General features: G+C 38.6%; 2 protein-coding genes across 2 annotated transcripts; one reads left to right on the forward strand and one right to left on the reverse strand.

Moving 5' to 3' along the window:
• Positions 1-499: 499 nt before the first annotated feature.
• On the reverse strand, positions 500-19,146 carry LOC100375060 (methylosome protein WDR77-like). Its single transcript, XM_085498118.1, has 8 exons — positions 18,985-19,146; positions 17,212-17,397; positions 6,594-6,735; positions 6,091-6,211; positions 5,720-5,849; positions 5,271-5,382; positions 4,923-4,997; positions 500-2,820 (listed from the first exon to the last, which is right to left on the reverse strand). The coding sequence occupies exons 1-8, from the start codon at positions 19,040-19,042 to the stop codon at positions 2,604-2,606; spliced, it is 1,041 nt and encodes a 346-aa protein (XP_085354244.1). The 5' UTR covers positions 19,043-19,146; the 3' UTR covers positions 500-2,603.
• Positions 19,147-19,599: 453 nt separating this feature from the next.
• On the forward strand, positions 19,600-25,396 carry LOC100373051 (ATP synthase peripheral stalk subunit b, mitochondrial-like). The gene is made up of 8 exons (XM_002731047.3): positions 19,600-19,729; positions 20,461-20,506; positions 22,858-23,003; positions 23,403-23,566; positions 23,653-23,778; positions 23,888-23,965; positions 24,448-24,549; positions 25,139-25,396. The coding sequence occupies exons 1-8, from the start codon at positions 19,702-19,704 to the stop codon at positions 25,196-25,198; spliced, it is 750 nt and encodes a 249-aa protein (XP_002731093.1). The 5' UTR covers positions 19,600-19,701; the 3' UTR covers positions 25,199-25,396.
• The last annotated feature ends 1,158 nt before the right edge of the window (positions 25,397-26,554 follow it).

Consider the following 26,554-nt stretch of genomic DNA (forward strand, 5'->3'; position numbering starts at 1 on the left):
TCTTGACAGATAGCTTCACACCCGTTTTAAGATGGTCAAATAGCTACAATTTCAGTTGTGTCAATTAATATTTCACAATCCTTAGGTTGAGAGGTTTGAGTAAAAAGGGGAGTTTATTGACACTTGGTGGCGCTATTAAACAGGCTGGTTGAATAGTTTCAATAGAAACGTCTATGAATCAGAAATGTTTCAACAGGAAAACAGAGTGGCAAAACATCAAAATGGTCAAATTATTTCATTCACCTTACCCCATTTATCTTGCGCAGTGAATGAAGTTAGATACTACCAATTTATGATTTAATTGGTTGTATTATTGGGTTTTGTGAGCATCTGACAGTGAGCGTGTATACTTTTGTTGCTACTGTAACCGTCGCAACACGTAGATTAAAGGTCACTATTATACTGTTGGGGAGTACAATAAATGGAACCTCTACATGCATAATTTTAGAATGATTTGATTTTTTTTTCATTTGAAATGGGTATACTAATATATTGGATATTCCAGGCATACTTTTAAATGTATTTCAGAAAGTAATTAACCATTAAATTGTCAATACACAAGAGCACCTGTTTCCAGTGAACTCTGGCCACCTCACAAAAATAGGGGAAATAATATTAATCAGAACAGAAAGAAAAGGCTTGAAGTAATGCTACATGCTTGATGCAAGCCTAATAATGCCACAAAATAAGATGCATTATGATTTTGTAAAATAATATTCTTCTGTGTACTCTTGGTGCAACAAAGGCATTCCTTCATCTTTATAAATATCAATGGTAGCAAATCAAATTACGAGCACAGTATGCAATGGACCAATAGAAACCACCCATTTCAATTTGAACTGTGAAATTTTTAGAGATGAAGGGAATGCCTTTGGTGCACCAAGAGTATGTGTAATGGATAAACAAGTTTGGAAGTTTTAATTTACATATTAAAACAGGTACAATTTGCATTAAACCACTTGTGCAAATAAACTTTCATGTTTACTTAGATATTTAAATTATTTAAACCATACAGTTGCATTCATATTTTATGTTTTTTTATAAAACTATAGGGTTTACTAATTTATAATCCATGTGACCGTGAAGGTTTTCTAATTTGCATACGAAAAATGATAATAAAAATGCTTAGAACAATGGTGCAAGAGACAGAGTGGTATAATTTATGCATTACATACACCCCCTCTTTGAAGATTACCAGAAACATCACAAGGCAAAATCAAAATGGCAGTTTAAAAACAGAAATACAATAAATGGTATGGCTTGAAATAAATGAAAACTGAATGCTTTATCATCACAAGGAAGATAATCAGATGAGACAACCCACTGCCTACCTTCCTAATTCCACTTTAATTAGACACAGGGTTTACAGAGATAACATGATTAAATGACAGCGAGAAATTTCTAAATTTTAATACAATTTACAAACATGATTGTGCATAATATTAAAATGATGCATTATGGGAAGATATATCACTATTTGCCATAGCAACATATCTTTATTGGCTCAAACATGTAGTACACACACATTGCAGTAGAATGGACAAATGCCATGAATTATTACTTTACTGTGAACACATTGCAATGGGGAGATTAGGCTCTCAATCAGATTCATATTTTAGAACACTGCCCTCAGTGTTGAATATTGATAAACTTCAGTTTATTTTCTTTTATAAATACAGAAGGCTGCGTCAAAGGTCAATGACTTGCTAAGTTATCTTCAAATAGTAAAAATGATACAATAGGGCATTAATTACATTAGAGCACTCACAAATTGAAAACAAATTTAAAAGAATAAATAATAGTGTGATAGACCTTTCTTTGGCATTCATTTATTGTCCATTGTTATTTACTGACAATCTAAATAATTATGTGTGCAAGACAATCATGAACTTAAACATAATTCATGTTTACTGAACAAGTTTGATAAATACTGTATGAAAATCAGTTGTGTCCTCAAGGAGTCATTAATAACAATGCAACCATATGTCTGCTCACAGTTCCTTATGACGGTGTCCTGCTGTAACACAATAGATTTGGTTGCATATTGAACTAAAATGATGGCAATGACATCAAACCTTCCATTCAGACTAATACTAAGATATTAAAAGTGGATTCAGTTTGAACCGCAAGACATATCTACCATCTATGTGTCACTGTCTTCAATGTCTTCACCAGAAAGTAAATAACTAGGCAATGACTTTATAATTAGGAGCCTTTAATGCAACATTATTTTCTCAGCCAGTACAGAATAACATGATATGGTCACATGACAGCGTAAATGTGAAATAGACAAGACAAACATCAATAAACACCTATAACCTTCCAATGCTAATCATCTATTCAGAAAATTGTGCATTGTTTTTGCATAACTTAATGTCCAACTGCTTCCAGCAGTGCATTTTTACTTATATTACCATGGAGAGGACACACAGACAGTAATGCATGATGGGAAACTCAATTTGTGCCATATACCATATAAAACACTGCCCTCTGTGTTCATTTCTCTGCAATATATATATACTTCTAGCATTTACAACATTTAACCCTTATCCTGCCTGCCTGCCAGCCACAACATAATTTACATTGACTTGACCAGATAAAAGTTAAACAGCAAATTGATTCTGAATATTGTTGGGATATATTGTTACTGCTCCAGCTGTTTCCATAGCAACTGGTGATTGCAACCCATCAGATGATAGTGTCTCTGGCATAAAACTGTGTTGGTGAACCAATCCATCCCATCCACATGTGAGAAGTGTGTTGTCAGTGGGACTCCATGATAAACCATGAACAAAGTCTTTATGTACTCTGCTGCGATAACTGGTAACAAAACCAAAGAATCAGAGTTAATGATGAAGTTAATGATGAAGTTAATGAAACGGCACTGGTGATAAAAAGTAACACATTATGCCATAGACATTCAACAGAGTGGTCATGTTTTGTAACAAATTTGGTCTGTGAAATACAGAACAAAATGGCTGACAGTAACTGCATCTAATTGCACTGACATGTACCTGTAATATGATTATGTCACACAAATTTTGAAAAGAGTAGGTCAGAAAAATGGAGATAAACATGCACAGTAGGCCAAACAAGATCCAAATTAATATTCTTCATTTTCAGCTACCGTCTAAAGATACTGTATGAATTAAGAGAAATTAAATATAAAAACTATTTCAATGACATTATTAACCACATTTCAATTTATGGCTTTAAAGCAGGAGGGTCGTCACCTGCGCACGCGCGGGAATCAAGTCCTAAGTGACGATAACAACACACGCTAAAAACGCTAAGGCTCATGGGTAGACACTTGTATGTAAACAATGACACGCTATGGCCATCTGACGTATACGCGGGTGATGACTCCGCCTTAAACTGTAAACTGTGGTTTATTCTATCTATCTATCTAAAAAACTTATATAGCGCCGGTATCCAAAACTAAGTTTTGTTCAAAGGCGCTGAAAGCAAACACTACAAAGAGTTCAACACTGTAGGCTTTGCTGAACAAGTAGGTCTTAACTTCACGAAGATCAAGTGGAAGGTCATTCCAGAGTTTTGGAGCTGCATATGAGAAAGCACGTCCACCATATGTTTTCTGTCTGTAGTTAGTGTTATGGAGAAGCTTCTTATTGAAAGAACGAAGACAGCGACTGGGTGTGTACACATGAAGTAGATCAAGTTTGTAGTTTGGAGCAAGTCCATTCAGAGCTTTGAATGTCAACAGCATAAGTTTGTAGTCAATTCTATAACGAACAGGTAGCCAATGTAACTTCTGTAGAACTGGAGATATGTGATCATATTTTCTAGTGCGGGTGATGATTTTTGCAGCAGTATTTTGAGCCTGTTGAAGAAGATTGATGCCAATGTCTGGCAGTCCAAATAATAATGAATTCCCATAATCAAACTTAGCAGATAGAACAGCATGAATTAGTGTCTGGCAGGTGTCATTACTGAGATATTTCCTAATGCGACTGATGCGACAAAGATGATTGTAGATGGATCTGCAAGTAATCTTGATGTGAGTGTTGAACATACGAGTATTGTCAAAAGTAACTCCCATGTTACGAGCAGATGTTACTGGTGCAAGTGAACTGGTACAAATGGTGATTTTGTCAATTGATCAAGCAACTTGGTAAACTTAGAGCGAATGAGCAGTACTTCAGTCTTAGAGTCGTTGAGTTGGAGCTTGTTTTGCGTCATCCAGTGTTTAATATCAACCGTGCAAGCTTCAATTGACGCTACAGCCGAGATGGAGTCCTTGCGAGTGAAAGTGAGATAGAGCTGGTTGTCATCAGAATACTGGTGAAAGTCTAAGTTGTGTTGACGAATGAGTTTACCCAAGGGGGAAATATAGATGGTGAACAGAATAGGGCCAAGTACAGAGCCTTGTGGTACCCCAAAGTGAAGCTGAGATGGCTCACTAGTGCCACTTGAAACTGAAACTGATTGACATCGATGTTGAAGATATGATTCAAACCACTGGAGAGCCATATCAGTAACACCAAGATTGGACAGTCTGTTGAGCAGAATATTATGATCGATGGTGTCAAATGCAGCTGATAGATCCAAGAGACAGAGTAATACGTAGTTACCAGAGTCGATGAAAGAACAAATGTCATTATGGATTTTCAGAAGAGCTGTTTCAGTGCTGTGGTACTTTCTATATGCAGATTGTAGTGGTTCCAGAAGTGAGTTTGCAGTAAGATAGTCCGTCAGTTGAGAAGCAACAATCCTCTCCAAGACTTTGGAGAGAAACGGCAAGTTTGAAACAGGACGATAATTCTTGAGTGTATTGTGATCAAGTGAGGTCTTCTTATGTAGAGGGGTGATGATTGCAGACTTGAATAGTGCTGGCACTTCACCAGATTGAAGAGAAAGATTAATTAATTATTATTAGAACTGAACTCAGTCACAATACTTACATTGTTTTTGCAGTCTGTGCTACATCAGTAAGTGCAACTGTGCTGTCATCAGATACTGAGGCCAACCAATGAGAACTGAAGAACAATCAAAAAGTAATGATACAATCAAGAAGTCACATGACCTTTCCACTAATGACTACATCTACAAACTGCTATGAAGCCATTTGCAATATTGCAATATTGAAGGCCTTTTAGTTGACAATGGGGACATGTCCAGTAATTGATAAGCCATTCAACTATAGATTATGCAAATCACTAGGCAATGCAAAGATGCTGAATATGAAAATTAATATTTACATGAAATGTCATGCAAATACTGTCACTATACAACAACCAGTCATAACTTACTATTTTTTAGAGAATGCTATTCTGTTAATCGCTCTATTATGCGCATTCTTTTCGGCGACGGTTTCTTTAAGATTTCGGGCATCCTTAATTACAATCTGCCCAGTTTCCATGCCTACAAAAAACCAAAGTACATTCCAATGAATGGTAATTATTCACATAAACAGAAAGATGAAGTATAATGTATTATTTAGAAAGCTTAAACTACATTAGCATATTGACATTTACTGAATCAATCTGACAAACCTATGGGTGCATACGAGTCAATATCAAAACTTCTAACAAAAGATCATCAAAAACATACAGAACTAGACTGTCACAGATGTTGATACTGTGAGGTTATCTGAAATATTTGTACTTCATCAAAATTTTGAACAAAAAAAAATAGCCAATTTTACTAGATTTTTTTTTTTTTGGCGAGGCCTCGCAAAAGAGCATTGTAAAATACAAACCTATAGCTGCAGTGTACTGAGTTTCTGGTTGCCAAGAAGCACATGTTGGAGCTGAAGTCATGTGATCATTCTTTATTACATAGGATGCTGGTTTTGGATTGCGGATATCCCATAATATGCAGGTACCATCCTACAATGACAAGTCATATTATGTACTATGTCATGTGACAGAAATAGGTCATGTGATACAACTCAAAGTGGTAAATGTGGTGAAAATCATGTTATCTTTCTTGAATTATTCAGTCATGTTCAGTCTCTTTAGACTGTCCGAAAAAAGTTGCAGCAGAAATGCATAATTACATAAATTATTTGTATAGTGAGAATCCTTGACTTCTCTGCAAACTAGCAATAACAACTATTTATGTACTAACCTGTGAACATGACAAGAATATGTCATTAATTGTTCTACTCCATGAGACACATGACACAGTGTCAAGGTGAATTCTATAAGTACTAAGTGATGTCTGACTTTCCAAGTTCCACACTTTAACACTGAAATACACAATCATCAGATGACAGTTAAATACTCTCATTCAGAATTCAAACAGTTAAGATGCAGAGTTTAAATTCATGAATTGGTTGCTAACTTGTCTGAAATACAACAGCTTTTTAGGCTAGTAACCAATTTACAATTTACAACTTTCAAATGTTCCAAAATGTTCAGGTTTAACAGTGTTATACAAAAAGAATTTCTAAACAGTAGGGACAAATTCTTTGGAACTTTTTCAATTCCAACTTAATGTTTGTCAGATTATATGCATATTTATTCAAATATTGATTTTTCATAATTCTCCAGCCCAGCTCTAACAATGTTACCATATGTTAGGGTGTGTGTGTGTGGGAGGGGGGGGGGGTCAGTTTGATTAAAACATACCTTCTATCAGCACTTCCACTAGCAGCCTTCGTTTTCTTCATATTTAAACTAACAGTATTTGCAGAGTTGTCATGCTCATATAGATTGAATAGATTCTTAAAGCTTGTCTGGCCATCAACTATCTGCCATACCTCAATGGCGCCTGAGGGACAATGACATGTACATTATTGAAATGAAATAAAAAATGGACTACAGACAATGTCACATTGACATCACAGTGGACTACAGACAATGTCACATTGATGTCACAGTGGACTACAGTCAATGTCATATTGATGTCACAGAGGACTACAGTCAATGTCACATTGACGTCATTGTGGACTACAGACAATGTCACATTGATGTCACAGTAAACTACAGTCAGTGTCACATTGATGTCACAATGGACTAGTCAATGTCACATTGATGTTACAGTGGACTACAGACAATGTCACATTGACGTCACAGTGGACTGCAGACAATGTCACCTTGATGTCACAGTAGACTACAGTCAGTGTCACATTGATGTCACAGTGGACTACAGTCAATGTCACATTGATGTCATAGTGGACTACAGTCAGTGTCACATTGATGTCACAGTGGACTACAGACAATGTCACATTGACATCACAGTGGACTACAGACAATGTCACATTGATGTCACAGTGGACTACAGTCAATGTCACATTGATGTCACAGAGGACTACAGTCAACGTCACATTGATGTCACAGTAGACTACAGTCAGTGTCACATTGATGTCACAGTGGAATACAGTCAGTGTCACATTGATGTCACAGTGGACTGCAGTCAATGTCACATTGATGTCACAGTAGACTACAGTCAATGTCACATTGATGTCACAGTGGACTACAGTCAGTGTCACATTGATGTCACAGTGGAATACAGTCAGTGTCACATTGATGTCACAGTGGACTGCAGTCAATGTCACATTGATGTCACAGTAGACTACAGTCAATGTCACATTGATGTCACAGTGGACTACAGTCAGTGTCACATTGATGTCACAGTGGACTACAGTCAGTGTCACATTGATGTCACAGTGGACTACAGTCAGTGTCACATTGATGTCACAGTGGATTACAGACAATGTTACATTGACGTCACAGTGGACTACAGACATCACATAGACATCACAGTGGACTACAGACAATGTCACATTAATGTCACAGTGGACTACAGACAATGTCACATTGATGTCAGTGGACTGCAGACAATGTCACATTGATGTCAGTGGACTGCAGTCAATGTCACATTGACGTCACAGTGGATTACAGACAACGTTACATTGACGTCACAGTGGACTACAGACATCACAGAGCACTACAGACAATGTCGCATTGATGTCACAGTAGACTACAGTCAGTGTCACATTGATGTCACAATAGACTAGTCAATGTCACATTGATGTGACAGTGGACTACAGACAATGTCTCATTGACATCACAGTTGACTACAGACAATGTCACATTGATGTCACAGTAGACTACAGTCAGTGTCACATTGATGTCACAGTGGACTACAGTCAGTGTCACATTGATGTCACAGTGGACTACAGACAATGTCACATTGATGTCACAGTGGACTACAGACAATGTCACATTGATGTCACAGTGGACTACAGACAATGTCACATTGATGTCACAGTGGACTCCAGACAATGTCACATTGATGTCACAGTAGACTACAGTCAGTGTCACATTGACGTCACAGTGGACTACAGTCAATGTCACATTGATGTCACAGTGGACTACAGTCAGTGTCACATTGATGTCACAGTGGACTACAGTCAATGTCACATTGATGTCACAGTGGACTACAGTCAGTGTCACATTGATGTCACAGTGGACTAAAGTCAGTGTCACATTGATGTCACAGTGGACTACAGTCAGTGTCACATTGATGTCACAGTGGACTAAAGTCAGTGTCACATTGATGTCACAGTGGACTACAGTCAGTGTCACATTGATGTCACAGTGGACTACAGTCAGTGCCACATTGATGTCACAGTGGACTAAAATCAATGTCACATTGATGTCACAGTGGACTACAGACAATGTCACATTGATGTCACAGTGGACTACAGACAATGTCACATTGATGTCACAGTGGACTACAGACAATGTCACATTGATGTCACAGTGGACTACAGACAATGTCACATTGATGTCACAGTGGACTACAGACAATGTCACATTGATGTCACAGTGGACTACAGACAATGTCACATTGATGTCACAGTGGACTACAGACAATGTCACATTGATGTCACAGTGGGCTACATTCAGTGTTACATTAATGTCACAGTGGACTACAATCAGTGTCACATTAATGTCACAGTGGACTACAGTCAGTGTCACATTGATGTCACAGTGGACTACAGTCAGTGTCACATTGATGTCACAGTGGACTACAGTCAGTGTCACATTAATGTCACAGTGGACTACAGTCAGTGTCACATTGATGTCACAGTGGACTACATTCAGTGTTACATTAATGTCGCAGTGGACTACAGTCAGTGTTACATTAATGTCACAGTGGACTACAGTCAGTGTCACATTAATGTCACAGTGGACTACAGTCAGTGTCACATTGATGTCACAGTGGACTACAGACAATGTCACATTGATGTCACAGTGGAATACAGTCAGTGTCACATTGATGTCACAGCGGACTACAGTCAGTGTCACATTGATGTCACAGTGGACTACAGTCAACGTCACATTGATGTCACAGTAGACTACAGTCAGTGTCACATTGATGTCACAGTGGAATACAGTCAGTGTCACATTGATGTCACAGTGGACTACAGTCAATGTCACATTGATGTCACAGTAGACTACAGTCAATGTCACATTGATGTCACAGTGGACTACAGTCAGTGTCACATTGATGTCACAGTGGACTACAGTCAGTGTCACATTGATGTCACAGTGGACTACAGTCAGTGTCACATTGATGTCACAGTGGACTACAGTCAGTGTCACATTGATGTCACAGTGGATTACAGACAATGTTACATTGACGTCACAGTGGACTACAGACATCACATAGACATCACAGTGGACTACAGACAATGTCACATTAATGTCACAGTGGACTACAGACAATGTCACATTGATGTCACAGTGGACTACAGACAATGTCACATTGATGTCACAGTGGACTACAGACAATGTCACATTGACGTCACAGTGGACTACAGACATTGTCACATTGATGTCACAGTGGACTACAGTCAGTGTCACATTGATGTCACAGTGGACTACAGTCAGTGTCACATTGACGTCACAGTGGATTACAGACAATGTTACATTGACGTCACAGTGGACTACAGACATCACATAGACATCACAGTGGACTACAGTCAATGTCACACTGATGTCACAGTGGACTACAGTTAGTGTCACATTGATGTCACAGTGGACTACAGTCAATGTCACACTGATGTCACAGTGGACTACAGTTAGTGTCACATTGATATGACAGTGGACTACAGTTAGTGTCACATTGATGTCACAGTGGACTACAGTTATTGTCACATTGATGTCACAGTGGACTACAGTCAATGTCACATTGATGTCACAGTGGACTACAGTCAGTGTCACATTGATGTCACAGTGGACTACAGTCAGTGTCACATTGATGTCACAGTGGACAAGTTAGTGTCACATTTATGTCACAGTGGACTACAGTTAGTGTCACATTGATGTCACAGTGATGTCACAGTGGACAAGTTAGTGTCACATTTATGTCACAGTGGACTACAGTCAGTGTCACATTGATGTCACAGTGGACTACAGTCAGTGTCACATTGATGTCACAGTGGACTACAGTCAATGACACATTGATGTCACAGTGGACTACAGTCAATGTCACATTGACGTCACACTGGACTACAGAAAATGTTACATTTATGTCACAGTGGACTACAGTCAGTGTCACATTGATGTCACAGTGGACTACAGTCAATGTCACATTGATGTCACAGTGGACTACAGAAAATGTCACATTTATGTCACAGTGGACTACAGTCAGTGTCACATTGATGTCACAGTGGACTACAGTCAGTGTCACATTGATGTCACAGTGGACTACAGAAAATGTCACATTGATATCAGTGGACTACAGTCAATGTCACATTGACGTCACAGTGGATTACAGACAATGTTACATTGACGTCACAGTGGACTACAGACATCACATAGACATCACAGTGGACTACAGACAATGTCACATTGACGTCACAGTGGACTACAGACATTGTCACATTGATGTCACAGTTGACTACAGTCAATGTCACATTGACGTCACAGTGGACTACAGACAATGTCACATTGATGTCAGTGGACTGCAGACAATGTCACATTGATGTCAGTGGACTGCAGTCAATGTCACATTGACGTCACAGTGGATTACAGACAACGTTACATTGACGTCACAGTGGACTACAGACATCACAGAGCACTACAGACAATGTCACATTGATGTCACAGTGGACTACAGTCAATGTCACATTGATGTCACAGTGGACTACAGTCAATGTCACATTGATTTCACAATAGACTACAGTCAATGTCACATTGATTTCACAGTAGACTACAGTCAGTGTCACATTGATGTCACAGTGGACTACAGTCAATGTCACATTGATGTCACAGTGGACTACAGAAAATGTCACATTTATGTCACAGTGGACTACAGTCAGTGTCACATTGATGTCACAGTGGACTACAGAAAATGTCACATTGATGTCAGTGGACTACAGTCAATGTCACATTGACGTCACAGTGGATTACAGACAATGTTACATTGACGTCACATTGGACTACAGACATCACATAGACATCACAGTGGACTACAGACAATGTCACATTGACGTCACAGTGGACTACAGACAATGTCACATTGATGTCACAGTGGACTACAGACAATGTCACATTGATGCCATAGTGGACTACAGTCAGTGTCACATTGATGTCACAGTGGACTACAGTCAGTGTCACATTGATGTCACAGTGGACTACAGTCAATGACACATTGATGTCACAGTGGACTACAGTCAATGTCACATTGATGTCACAGTGGACTACAGTCAGTGTCACATTGACGTCACACTGGACTACAGAAAATGTTACATTTATGTCACAGTGGACTACAGTCAGTGTCACATTGATGTCACAGTGGACTACAGTCAATGTCACATTGATGTCACAGTGTACTACAGAAAATGTCACATTTATGTCACAGTGGACTACAGTCAGTGTCACATTGATGTCACAGTGGACTACAGTCAGTGTCACATTGATGTCACAGTGGACTACAGAAAATGTCACATTGATATCAGTGGACTACAGTCAATGTCACATTGACGTCACAGTGGACTACAGACATCACATAGACATCACAGTGGACTACAGACAATGTCACATTGACGTCACAGTGGACTACAGACATTGTCACATTGATGTCACAGTTGACTACAGTCAATGTCACATTGACGTCACAGTGGACTACAGACAATGTCACATTGATGTCAGTGGACTGCAGACAATGTCACATTGATGTCAGTGGACTGCAGTCAATGTCACATTGACGTCACAGTGGATTACAGACAACGTTACATTGACGTCACAGTGGACTACAGACATCACAGAGCACTACAGACAATGTCACATTGATGTCACAGTGGACTACAGTCAATGTCACATTGACGTCACAGTGGACTACAGTCAATGTCACATTGATTTCACAGTGGACTACAGTCAATGTCACATTGATTTCACAGTAGACTACAGTCAATGTCACATTGATTTCACAGTAGACTACAGTCAGTGTCACATTGATGTCACAGTGGACTACAGTCAATGTCACATTGATGTCACAGTGGACTACAGAAAATGTCACATTTATGTCACAGTGGACTACAGTCAGTGTCACATTGATGTCACAGTGGACTACAGAAAATGTCACATTGATGTCAGTGGACTACAGTCAATGTCACATTGACGTCACAGTGGATTACAGACAATGTTACATTGACGTCACATTGGACTACAGACATCACATAGACATCACAGTGGACTACAGACAATGTCACATTGATGTCACAGTGGACTACAGACAATGTCACATTGATGCCATAGTGGACTACAGTAAGTGTCACATTAATGTCACAGTGGACTACAGTCAGTGTCACATTAATGTCACAGTGGACTACAGTCAGTGTCACATTGATGTCACAGTGGACTACAGTCAGTGTCACATTGATGTCACAGTGGACTACAGTCAGTGTCACATTGATGTCACAGTGGACTACAGTCAGTGTCACATTGATGTCACAGTGGACTACAGTCAGTGTCACATTGATGTCACAGTGGATTACAGACAATGTTACATTGACGTCACAGTGGACTACAGACATCACATAGACATCACAGTGGACTACAGACAATGTCACATTGACGTCACAGTGGACTACAGACATTGTCACATTGATGTCACAGTTGACTACAGTCAATGTCACATTGACGTCACAGTGGACTACAGACAATGTCACATTGATGTCAGTGGACTGCAGACAATGTCACATTGATGTCAGTGGACTGCAGTCAATGTCACATTGACGTCACAGTGGATTACAGACGTTACATTGACGTCACAGTGGACTACAGACATCACAGAGCACTACAGACAATGTCACATTGATGTCACAGTGGACTACAGTCAATGTCACATTGATTTCACAGTAGACTACAGTCAATGTCACATTGATTTCACAGTAGACTACAGTCAGTGTCACATTGATGTCACAGTGGACTACAGTCAATGTCACATTGATGTCACAGTGAACTACAGAAAATGTCACATTTATGTCACAGTGGACTACAGTCAGTGTCACATTGATGTCACAGTGGACTACAGAAAATGTCACATTGATGTCAGTGGACTACAGTCAATGTCACATTGACGTCACAGTGGATTACAGACAATGTTACATTGACGTCACATTGGACTACAGACATCACATAGACATCACAGTGGACTACAGACAATGTCACATTGACGTCACAGTGGACTACAGACAATGTCACATTGATGTCACAGTGGACTACAGACAATGTCACATTGATGCCATAGTGGACTACAGTAAGTGTCACACTGATGTCACAGTGGGCTACATTCAGTGTTACATTAATGTCACAGTGGACTACAGTCAGTGTCACATTAATGTCGCAGTGGACTACAGTCAGTGTCACATTAATGTCACAGTGGACTACAGTCAGTGTCACATTGATGTCACAGTGGACTACAGTCAGTGTCACATTGATGTCACAGTGGACTACAGTCAGTGTCACATTGATGTCACAGTGGACTACAGTCAGTGTCACATTGATGTCACAGTGGACTACAGTCAGTGTCACATTGATGTCACAGTGGATTACAGACAATGTTACATTGACGTCACAGTGGACTACAGACATCACATAGACATCACAATGGACTACAGACAATGTCACATTAATGTCACAGTGGACTACAGACAATGTCACATTGATGCCATAGTGGACTACAGTAAGTGTCACATTGATGCCATAGTGGACTACAGTCACACTGACGTCACAGTGGGCTACATTCAGTGTCACATTGATGTCACAGTGGACTACAGTCAATGTCACATTGATGTCACAGTGGACTACAGTCAGTGTCACATTGACGTCACAGTGGATTACAGACAATGTTACATTGACGTCACAGTGGACTACAGACATCACATAGACATCACAGTGGACTACAGACAATGTCACATTGACGTCACAGTGGACTACAGACAATGTCACATTGATGTCACAGTGGACTACAGACAATGTCACATTGATGACATAGTGGACTACAGTAAGTGTCACACAGATGTCACAGTGAGCTACATTCAGTGTTACATTAATGTCACAGTGGACTACAGTCAGTGTCACATTAATGTCGCAGTGGACTACAGTCAGTGTCACATTGATGTCACAGTGGACTACAGTCAGTGTCACATTAATGTCACAGTGGACTACAGTCAGTGTCACATTGATGTCACAGTGGACTACAGACAATGTCACATTGATGTCACAGTGGAATACAGTCAGTGTCACATTGATGTCACAGCGGACTACAGTCAGTGTCACATGGATGTCACAGTGGACTACAGTCAACGTCACATTGATGTCACAGTAGACTACAGTCAGTGTCACATTGATGTCACAGTGGAATACAGTCAGTGTCACATTGATGTCACAGTGGACTGCAGTCAATGTCACATTGATGTCACAGTAGACTACAGTCAATGTCACATTGATGTCACAGTGGACTACAGTCAGTGTCACATTGATGTCACAGTGGACTACAGTCAGTGTCACATTGATGTCACAGTGGACTACAGTCAGTGTCACATTGATGTCACAGTGGATTACAGACAATGTTACATTGACGTCACAGTGGACTACAGACATCACATAGACATCACAGTGGACTACAGACAATGTCACATTAATGTCACAGTGGACTACAGACAATGTCACATTGATGTCACAGTGGACTACAGACAATGTCACATTGATGCCATAGTGGACTACAGTAAGTGTCACATTGATGCCATAGTGGACTACAGTAAGTGTCACACTGACGTCACAGTGGGCTACATTCAGTGTCACATTGATGTCACAGTGGACTACAGTCAATGTCACATTGATGTCACAGTGGACTACAGTCAGTGTCACATTGACGTCACAGTGGATTACAGACAATGTTACATTGACGTCACAGTGGACTACAGACATCACATAGACATCACAGTGGACTACAGTCAATGTCACACTGATGTCACAGTGGACTACAGTTAGTGTCACATTGATGTCACAGTGGACTACAGTCAATGTCACACTGATGTCACAGTGGACTACAGTTAGTGTCACATTGATATGACAGTGGACTACAGTTAGTGTCACATTGATGTCACAGTGGACTACAGTTATTGTCACATTCATGTCACAGTGGACTACAGTTAGTGTCACATTGATGTCACAGTGGACTACAGTCAATGTCACATTGATGTCACAGTGGACTACAGTCAGTGTCACATTGATGTCACAGTGGACTACAGTCAGTGTCACATTGATGTCACAGTGGACAAGTTAGTGTCACATTTATGTCACAGTGGACTACAGTTAGTGTCACATTGATGTCACAGTGATGTCACAGTGGACAAGTTAGTGTCACATTTATGTCACAGTGGACTACAGTTAGTGTCACATTGATGTCACAGTGGAAATTGTTGGTTGCCAGAATTTATTGTTTTACATATACATAAATAAACTATACAGAAACAGAAATTCATGTTTTTTCAGACATTTATTCAGGAATACATAATATACCGTATTTGTCTTCAATTAGGCGCCACTTTGTTACACTTTCATTTCATGGTGGTGCTTATCTGTGGTTAAATTATGCCTTAACTTAAAATTAAATGGTATATCTTTTTCTGAAATATGTGGTGGCTGTTTGGTTTGTCAAAGTTTGGGGTGCGGCTTATATTGCAGGCTTTTTCCTGGGATCAAAACTTGTCAATTTCAACATGAAACAATGTCTCAAGTTAGGTGTGTGGCTTCGATTAAAGCTGCGGCCTCAAATATGATTTTTACGGTAGTAATTATAATAACGTAGAAAAAATAAAATGCAAGTAAAATTCAACTTAATTTCATCGTAAGCAAATGATTCGCCACATGTAAACACTTGATGTGATGCGATATCTATCATGGTTCCTGTGAAGAAGTTGACCTGAAAGGTGTTCTTTGACCTGATAGGTCAAGTCGTTAATTAACCAATCAAAATGCTGGACGATGCCAAAGTGAACAAATTCCCATAGCTCATTTAAATAGTATATGTTAATGTATGAACGCAATACGAAAGAGATTTGCCGATGTTTGCAGTTTTTTGGCTTTGATTTTGGTGGGAAAACGACATGATTTTCATTTCAAATCAAAAAATTGGTTATTTTCAAAAGTTAAACTCAGCATTCAAAGAATAATTTAACATTGTTTACTGTGATAAAAGCTCATTTGAAACAGAACATTTTCGCATAGTTTTAATTTAATGTTTATGAACTGCGAAATTCGCTAAATTAAAAACCATGCGAATATTTTCTACTTCTACAGTAAGCAAAACAGACATGTTTCAAGAAAATATAGACCGATTTCTTAAAATTTGTTAGAAACGAAATCAAATTTTTTGCATAAAAGTCCATCATACAGTAGCAGTGAGAGACTTCCACGATCGCGCCTATTGCTACTAACTAGTAACCGATAGTCGATCCGCCGGCGCTCAATTCATGATGATTACGTGCCAATAATTCATCTCTGTCTACACTTAATTGGGGTGTAAAATACAAGACAAAAACGTCTTTGACCAATGCAGCCTGGCCGTTATCTCTTGACCAGCACTCTGTGACCTTGGCTCAGATTCAGCCACAGAGGTCGGTATTTACAAATACAAACAAGTTTATAAACTAAAGAACTGGTTTTTGCCATGCACTCTGATCCGATAAATTTTCACGTTAACTATGAGTGAATATAGACATACCTGAATCTGATGCTAATGCTAATCTGCTATCATCAATCCACTCAAGATCACAGACACCTGCTTCAGTGGAAACTCCAGCACTGCATTTTAATATATCTGGTGCAAATGATGGGTCTTTATAAAACCACAGGGAGCCTGCCCAATATCTTCCAGTCAATCCAGATGCACCGAAAATAACAGAGCCATCTGTAAAATGAAGACAATGTATGTTACTATCATTTTCACAAATATTTGAATGATATTGCATATAAATGATAAACTTATGAAAGTTATTTCCAAACTTACAGGTAAATGTATTGCAATTGATCCAACTTCTTATGAATTTATTTGTAGATCAAAACAAAAGATCATATAACTGTTCAAAACGAATTTGGCTGTGCACAATGGAAGCTGTGTTGGCTTGGATGCCGAGGCAATACAGTCATGATATCAAGACATACAACTCACTGATATTCAGACCAAAGCTCTTCAAGCTATACTTAGTTCCGAGTCTGATGTGTTCGTTGTTAGTCACACTGGAAATGGTAAATCCTTATGTTATTATGCTTTACCAGCCTTGTGACCATCTAGTGTGGTGATAGTGTTGTCACCACTGTTGAGTATTATGTGAATACCTCAGAGCTCATGTCACTGCAACATATCACATACACTGGATTGTATAATGTATTTGGTGTGTGTAATTAATTCTGATGCTGAACAGATTTCTGTATACCCTGGAACACTAAATATAAAGTGGGGAGTCATTTATTCACACTCCGAAATCTGTACTACATATTTTGACAGAAAACTTAAATGTTTGTGTTAAAAATACAGCCAGATATGAAACAATCAAGATGATATCGTTTTTATCTCCAAAAGACAATTAACCACATCTACAGGCAATATCCCACTCTTTGGACATGCATAACGATATTAGAAAACAAACCTTGGCTAAAAACAAACTAAGAACACAAGTTGCGTTCACGCACAGCTCCTTAGCACGGGCTAAACGGTCAAATTCCTGCGCACATCGCTTCAAAATTAGAATGTAACATGTCAGCAGCAGAAATGTTGCGTTCGTAAACAACGGCTTAACAAAAGTCACCGACTGATGGTGCCCCTTTGGCCTGTGATAAGGACTGGCCTAGACGCAATTGGGCCTAGCCGAAATGCAAACATGATAAGCATAAATCAGCTTATATCTTAGCCCGTACTTCGTGTAGCGTGAACACTACTATTCAGACTTTTAAACATGATTTAAAAATTGAAAATTACAAGTTCCAAATTTTGATAAAGAAAACAGTCAGAATAAATTCATAATAATTATGGGGGAAACCATACACTAGCACCAGCCTTAGCTACATCTTCTTAAAAAAAAGGAACAACTATCAGATTGTTCTATTCTGTATTCATCATTGGTTGAAAATTGCCTTTATTTTTTATTCTTATTTATTTATTTATTTATTTTTTTTTATATTTTGAGAACAAGTTTTTTTAGTTTATAGTTTTTAATTTTCTTTTTGTAAGACTCTTTTTATATTTTCCAAAGGACTTTATGCGTCTAATAAATATTATTATTATTATGTGTAGCAACTTTTATTTTTGTCCCACGTACCCCGAGATGAGAAGGACCCGGGGTTTATATTGACTAGCACACTATACGAAAGTGTCTTTATGGGAACGTGTAAAATTTACCTTTACATGAAATACTAGACAACTGTCATAGTACTAAGAAGTAGTCCATTTCATTCATTCATTCTAACTGGAATGTTACTGACTTTTGTTCATACTTGCCATTATTATGCTTTATCACATCAAAATACTTTTCCATTGCAGCTGGTACGGACACCATCCTGATAAATGAAAGAGAACGCCAATTTTAGCGACGGAATACAGAACCTCTCAAAGCGCTGAAAAGCCGATCAGGTACATCAATCAACGATTCCCATCACATGTGAGCAATGACCTGCCGTAAAATTAAAATTTTGCGACTAATATTATTCTTAGTGTTTGACTATTATTATAAGCAAATATTTCAATAGCTACATACAGAAACTTTTTTCAATATATAATTGTAATGTTTCTTTAATGGAATTAAATGCAAATCCAAAAATACAATTATCTATGAAGTCGTAAATAGGTCAATTTACGACGAGGTTTTTGTTAGGGATATTGCTATTGGACAACTGATTTGACATAAGAAATTCGTCTTATTTTAATTCTAATAAATGTTCGGATATTTTATAAACGAATGATGTAGTCATTTGATTGTGCCGTATTTTTTTAATTCTGTGCGAATACATTTTCGAGTGGGTATATTATATTCATGTGGCTTTATGAATTGGCTTCACTGAATTAACAGCCAATCACCGTTGACTTTACAAATAACATTCGTAAAACGTCGGGTTTTATCGGTAAGTCGTCTCTGCCCGGCGTCCGCCATTTTGATAGCACGGGGAAGCACGAAAGTGTTCGTGAATGGTGAACATTCCGTAAAAGTAAACTGTAATAATGTTTCGGAGAGTGGTGTGCTCGACAGGTGAGTGTATTGTTTATATTCCTCTCTCTAAAAACGCACATGAGCCTAACATTACCCTAAAACGTAAAATTTTAGCCGTGTCCCCTCGAGGTCTTTGCCACGGTTTAGTAGTTGGCAGCTGTATTTAGTCCCCGTGCATTGCATTTTGGTCTTGTACTGAACTGTAGTTACATATACACATGTAGTAATTTTTAAAAGATATTGTACTGATGTGTGGCTACCAACACCAATGTTCCTGTCCATCATCACGATGATGCACGCCTGAGGCTCATCATACAGGAACTAAATACATCGATAAATATGGCTTGTACTGATGTAGATAGAAATAAATGGGTGAAAAGTTATCATAGTACCTCATTGTTGAAAGGAACTGTTCACTGAATGAATGCCCTTGACTACATAAAATAAAATAAACTGTGGTCTACATCCTAGAATGATTTGAAACAAAAAAGCTATTACTATTATAAAGTTAACAATTCAAACTGAAACTAAAGGTTTCTGACCTCTACATCATTAGTGACAGCTCGAATTACCAGTATACTATAGCCACAGACTACCAAATTTTGTGCTAGAGCTATTATTGTCCAAAATTATTAGCCTAACTGGGTTACTACTCAAAATTAATTTGTGTTTTTGGTCACTATTTGAAATTTATGTGATATTTATTTAAAACAAATTAACTCTTTCATGAAAAGCACAAATAACAATATATATATTTTTTTCCCTTGTAGGTGCCCTTGCACTGAGGGCAAGACCTGCTTACATGGCCAGAGTTAGGTGAGTATTTGTACTACTTTCTCCAAGAGTGTAATTATTAGTCCCCTATAATTCGGTCTCCGTCCGTGCGTCTGTCCGTAGTCATATCTCAGAATCCCTTTGACCGATTCCGTTCATTCTTTGCATGTGCCTAGTACTTTATGTGGGACATATGCACATGCAGTGGTTTAGCGATTCGATTCAAAATGGCCGACTGGCAGCCATCTTGTTTTTTGAAAATGTTGTATTTTGGACATGCTTTGTCAGTCTTCATTCAAATTTAGTACATAGATCATACATGTTAGGATACATGTCCCCGACCGTCCGTGAGTTCCTGAGTCTGTCCGTCCGTGTGTCAGTCTGTCCAGAGTCGTATTTCATTTTGAAAACGTTGTATTTTGGACATGCTTTGTCAGTTGTCATTCAAACTTGGTACATAGATTATACATGTTAGGATACATGTCCATGACGATTTATTTCGCAATTGGATCAAAGATGGTCGATTGGCAGGCATCTTGTGGTTTTTTTTATGCGGTATCTTGGACGTGCTCTGTCAGTTGTCATTCAAATTTGGCACATACATGTACTTTATACATGTTAGGATGCATGTCCATGACAATTTGTTTCAAAATCTGGTCAAGGATGGCAGATTCACAGCAATCTGACTTTTTGGCCTTACTACTATATTTCCACAACTTCTGTACCATTTTCATCCGTATTTGGCACATGCATCATACATATCGGTGTGTTTAATAATCAGATCAAAGATGGCTGAATAACTGCTGTTTTTATTTTTGGCCATATTATACTACGCGGAACACGTGTTTTGAACTCAAGTTTCAAGGACACGCTCGCGACAACCCCTCCGCTTTAATATGATGAGCACGAAGAGAACTTTCAAAAATTTTACAGGGACTGTGTCATTTTCAATAACTTGTTTCTTTTGATAACTCCTTCAAGATCTCTAACATATTGCGAGTACATGCTGTTCCACAACACAGACAAATTTAGGCCTTTTAAGCATAGAGGTTTTATCATGCTTGGCCACAGGACTAATTTAACTTTCAACATACAGTACATAACTTGCTGTATTTTTTATTGTATCAAGAGAGATAACACTGTAGTTGTATCTTGGGACACACATGTGCAAGTACACAATCTGATTCAAGATGTACGTACAGCTCGTAGTAGCTGCTGACATAGAAAGAGAAGCAAGTAAACGTCGACAAATAAACAACATGGTGAATACTATGTCAAATTAAACATGTACTGAACCAACGCTTGCACACAGCATCCATTACGGCACGTCTTCACTTCAGCCACTAGGCATCTCCAAAAATAGATGCTTAAAGAACCAAGTTTATTAATGCAGAAAGCGTGAAACCTATTCGTGCCAATCTGGGCATCTTTTTCTGTGGATTCCCGATAGCCGAGGGATGACATGCTGTGAAGTGAAGTTTGGTGATTAGTGAGCGTTGGTTCAAATCGCACATACAGTACTGTACTTCCCTCATAAGCTCATGGGCCCCAACATGTAAAATCAGGGGAAATAAGGGGTATGGTTTATACTCTAGGACTACCTCAGAAAAGATTTGTGGTATTGTGACCATCTTACCACCCAGGAAAAACTATCCAAATTACATCTTTCGCTCTCCATGCCAGGCTTGGGGGATATCACGTCTTTTTAAATAGAAAAACAGAACTTAACGAGTAGTCATTAATTTCGGGTGTAATTTTTGTTAACGTAATGCGGAAGTGAATTTCTGTGATATTAAAATGTGTCTCTCAGTGCTGATTTTGATGAAAATACTGGTGATTTGCAATTTTTAAAAGGTAAACTGAGTGTGGAGGAAGTATTTAAACACCTTTCATAGTCTACTTTTTAGTTTAGTTTTAAGAATAGTTTACTTGTTCACGCCCCACATTCACAATAGTCTCAATGAACAGGTTTCACGAACTGAACTACCATACTAAGCTCGATTTTTATGCAATGAACACTTATAATAAATGTTGTCAAAGCCCAGTTAAAACACCCTGGGCTTATAAACGGAGATGCCCTCAACTCGTTAAATGTCTAAAAATAGAGGAGAGGGACTTGTGATCGGGGAGGGACTTGTGATCGGGGAGGGACTTGTGATCGGGGAGTATGGTATAAGTTACTTTAATTTGACATAGTATTTTTCCACGCCAATTTTTTGGTGATATTTACCTGATTCAATATAGCTGACTAGAAGCCATTATAGTTGTAAACATGTACACAAATCAAGAATTTCTACCATGCTGAAACTTGATCTCAAACATACATGGAATAAGATTTGCTCCAAATTGATGTCTGAAATTATAACTCTTGTCATTTTGACTTGATTTTCTAGTGCTGCAGCAATGCCAAGTATGACATTTCACACCTCAAGTAAAGATTTAATGCCCTATAAAATGCCAGAAGAAGGTGGCAAAGTCAGACTTGGCTTTATACCTGAAGAATGGTTCACATTTTTCTACAATAAAACTGGTGTGACTGGTGAGTACCATACAATGCTGTGTCCTATCTACCTTGATTGCACCAACTCACAATTGTATATTTGACTGTACTTAAAATTGTAATTTGTAATACAATTTAAGATAGTGATAGGGGAGAATACATTACTACCGGTAATTTATCTGTAATTATAGTAAGACACTTTCTATAAGTTACTATTTGTGAACCTACAAGTCTTTATTTATCACTTGAGGTACAGGTTTTATACTAAGCAATCACAGTATTGAACCAAGGGCTGGTCTGTCAACTTTTCTGCACTGCATTATCTGCCATGTACCTCAACATGATGCCTCTTATTTTCTGAAATCTGCATGGTAAATTTCGAACTGAACCACAATACAATTCATGTCGCCCTTACCATTGGATGATTTTTTGTTTCAGGTCCATACATGTTTGGCACAGGTCTAATACTATACCTGATAAACAAAGAAATATATGTTGTTTCCCATGAATTACTTCACGGTGCCCTCATTATTGGACTTCTGGTCTATGGAGTAAAGAAATTTGGACCTGCATATACAGCATATGCAGACAAAACAATAAATGTAAGTAAGGAAATGCACCATCCAACTTCTCCCTCCACATTTAAAATCAATGATTCACTTTCTGTGAAATATTCATTTATTACTAGGATCAAATTGAACAAACTTATGATGTAAAAAATGCACAAGTTGACGCTTTACAGCAGTCTATTGATGCAGAGAAGAAAGAGCAATGGCGTCTAGATGGAAGGAATATGCTGTTTGATGCTAGGAAAGTAAGTAATCACAGATGCCAACTTTGTAACCACAAAAAAATGCTTACTGCCAAACTATGGAATGAAAAAAGTTTGATGTGTATGTTAAAATGTTCATTTAACTTTGTAGGAAAACATTGCTATGCAAATTGAGACAGCTTATCGAGAGAGGTTGCACACAGTTGCTGCAGATGTCAAAAAGAAAATGGTAAATGCGTTTTAACATATCTATTCATTGATTTGCCTCAAAAATACTGTCAGTGCATTCACTATTTGATGAAACTAATTGGATTGTGAGACAAAAAGCAGGGTCAGCCTTTGCTTGACTTGCAGTCAGGAAACTTTCTCAATTCTTGCTGAATGAGCAAACATTCTGACAAGCAAGCGTGGTGAAAATTAGATTCTTGGACACAAAAGACAACAGTTCAGTCATAAAATAAATTTATCAAAGCATATGTGAAGGAATAACAAAAAAAAATGTCGCGTCTCTGAGCCTGTGTGTGCATGCATACTGCATGTTGGACATGCCTGACATTGACAATTTAGACGTACATCTTAAGATACGTATGCACAGGAGTTTATTTTGTGTTCTGATTCAATATAGCCAAATGGTGGTCATTTTAGTGGGAATGTTTCATCTCATCACTTGTTTTTTTTTTTATCGGAGTTAATGTAATTTTTTGTCTACAGGACTATCATATTGAAGTAGAGAATGTTAAACGGCGTGTACAGCAGGAACATATGGTAGAATGGATTCAGAAGAATGTAATCCAGAGCATCACACCGCAGCAGGTATAATATCTCAAATAATCTCCTTATCATGGTACATAACAGGATATTGAACTGTACAAAAATAATTGACAGTGTTTTTTGATTCGATACTGAGCTTGTTCAATATTATACGAATAAAATTAAATTGATGAAATTGAAGTTCCACAATGATAAACTTGTTGTCACTATGCAAATCTTTTTTGTCATTGAGTATGTTGATGTCACACAGTCAAGATATGTGGACTAAATTGCCACTATAGTAGGCAAACAGTTGTGAATATTGGGATAAAAACAAATTGTATGCCATTTGTGGGAAATAATAAGTGTGTCTTTATCAAGAATGTAATTGCATGATGCAAGTTTTTTCCCCTCAGCAAAGTTGGCACAGAAAAATGCTGTGATTTCATCTCAAAAATCGTCTTGAATCTAGTATATTTGAATACATAATGGCTTGAAAAGGATTTTTCCCTCAGAGTGCTCAATTTCACTGAGAAACCATGGCTTTGAAAACATTTCACGAAAATAAGATTATAGGAAACAATATGTGAGATAACAACTCTGGGTGCAATTGTGCTATGAGAAAACTCAAGTTTCTGTCTTTATTCTACAGGAAAAAGAAAACATTGCTCAATGTATACGGGATTTGAAGACTTTATCTGCGAGGGCATAATTATCAACGCTTGTGCAACTGCCTTCAGTTAATTTAAAACTAGTTTGTGGTGTGTGATGAGAATGGTTTGGATTTTTATCTAATAAAGTGCTTGTGTCCCGTAACTATACGGTGTTCATTTCTCTATTTTGTGAGTAACAACAACCACAGATTTATTGTAAAAAAAATTACTATGAGAATAAATGGTTTAAAAAGCCAGTCTTGTTATTTATTACATATGTACTGCAGTAGGTACAGACTTGCCCAATAATATTAGTATTAACTTCAAAAATAGTTACTTCTAAAGCTGGGTTTTCTTGGCATTTGTTGTATCACTTAATTAGTCCCCATTCGGATGCAGTCCAAAAACAGGGACTTGTGTTTTAACCTCTGTGCGTGCGTCCGTCCGGACCTGTATCTTAGAAATACCTGAACCAATCCGAATCAAAATTCACGCATGTATTATACATATGTACATCAATTTGTTTCACGATCTGATTCAAGATGGTCGAATGACGGCTGTTTTTGTTCTAAAAATCATCAAAATCAAGCATTTCTCGGCTGTAGATGAATTTTGTTCAAACTTGGTATATACGTTGGACATTATAGAACCTTGATGCAAATCATTTTGTTTTCAGATAAGATTTTGTTTTAATAAATGTTCTTCTAGAGCCATATTCACTACGTTCAAACACGTCTCTTCCGGGGAACCCCTGTTCCCAGGCACGGCTCTCCCACTATTTCGGGGGGTGGCCGAGGCTCAGGCTAATTGCACCGGTCCTTCTCTAGATCCTCTGGCACTGAATGCCAACGGGGTGCTGGCAGCCAAGTCTCTGATCTCGGGGCAGGGCACACGTTGACCCCCCCCTACTTTCAGCCAGCTAGGGTTCGTCACGCGGTAACTGTACAACGGTAACGAATTTTTCCTTGTGTCCGGTCCCCGCTGTGGGTTTTGACTCCTTTCTTAACGACCCACAGGCGTCCCCAGAGGGAACCGACCCTGTCATGAGACGCACAGTCGAACACGCTCCCTCTCACATATGTAAAGTGGAAGGAGATGCAGTTCGCTCGCGTCGGATACAGCCGGTACTCAGGGCGGTCCCTCAGAGTCTTCCATCTGTTTGACTCGATGAGCCACGCTTTTGGGGTGAGGCGGAGTATCATCGATCCCAGTGATACGATGTATATATCCCCACCCTTGATCCTAAAGCGACCACCTGAGGTTGCTTCAATGCTTATGGAATCACGGGCGTCGGGATCCAAAGCAACCCCTTCGGCAAGTCTCTCCCTGTCCGCCTGAGTGTGGAGTGGGGCGCAGAGCATGCAAACGGTGTTGATGGGCGGCGTTGGTCAGTTGCGAAGGATGTAATGCTTAAG

Source organism: Saccoglossus kowalevskii, chromosome 4 (assembly GCF_978046115.1).
Source record: "Saccoglossus kowalevskii chromosome 4, keSacKowa6.1, whole genome shotgun sequence".
NCBI lineage: Eukaryota > Metazoa > Hemichordata > Enteropneusta > Harrimaniidae > Saccoglossus > Saccoglossus kowalevskii.

Bases quoted from the DNA above. Each gene is read 5' to 3' on its own strand.
- LOC100375060 (XM_085498118.1), bottom strand. From the start codon at position 19,042: ATGGTGTCCGTACCAGCTGCAATGGAAAAGTATTTTGATGTGATAAAG. The intron at 5,383-5,719 runs GTTTGTATTTTA...GGTTTTTTGTAG, and splicing joins TCAGTACACTGCAGCTATAG to GCATGGAAACTGGGCAGATT. The intron at 2,821-4,922 runs GTAAGTATTGTG...TTTTGTTACCAG, and splicing joins GCACAGACTGCAAAAACAAT to TTATCGCAGCAGAGTACATA.
- LOC100373051 (XM_002731047.3), top strand. From the start codon at position 19,702: ATGTTTCGGAGAGTGGTGTGCTCGACAG. The intron at 23,779-23,887 runs GTAAGTAATCAC...TTAACTTTGTAG, and splicing joins TGCTGTTTGATGCTAGGAAA to GAAAACATTGCTATGCAAAT. The intron at 24,550-25,138 runs GTATAATATCTC...TTTATTCTACAG, and splicing joins AGAGCATCACACCGCAGCAG to GAAAAAGAAAACATTGCTCA.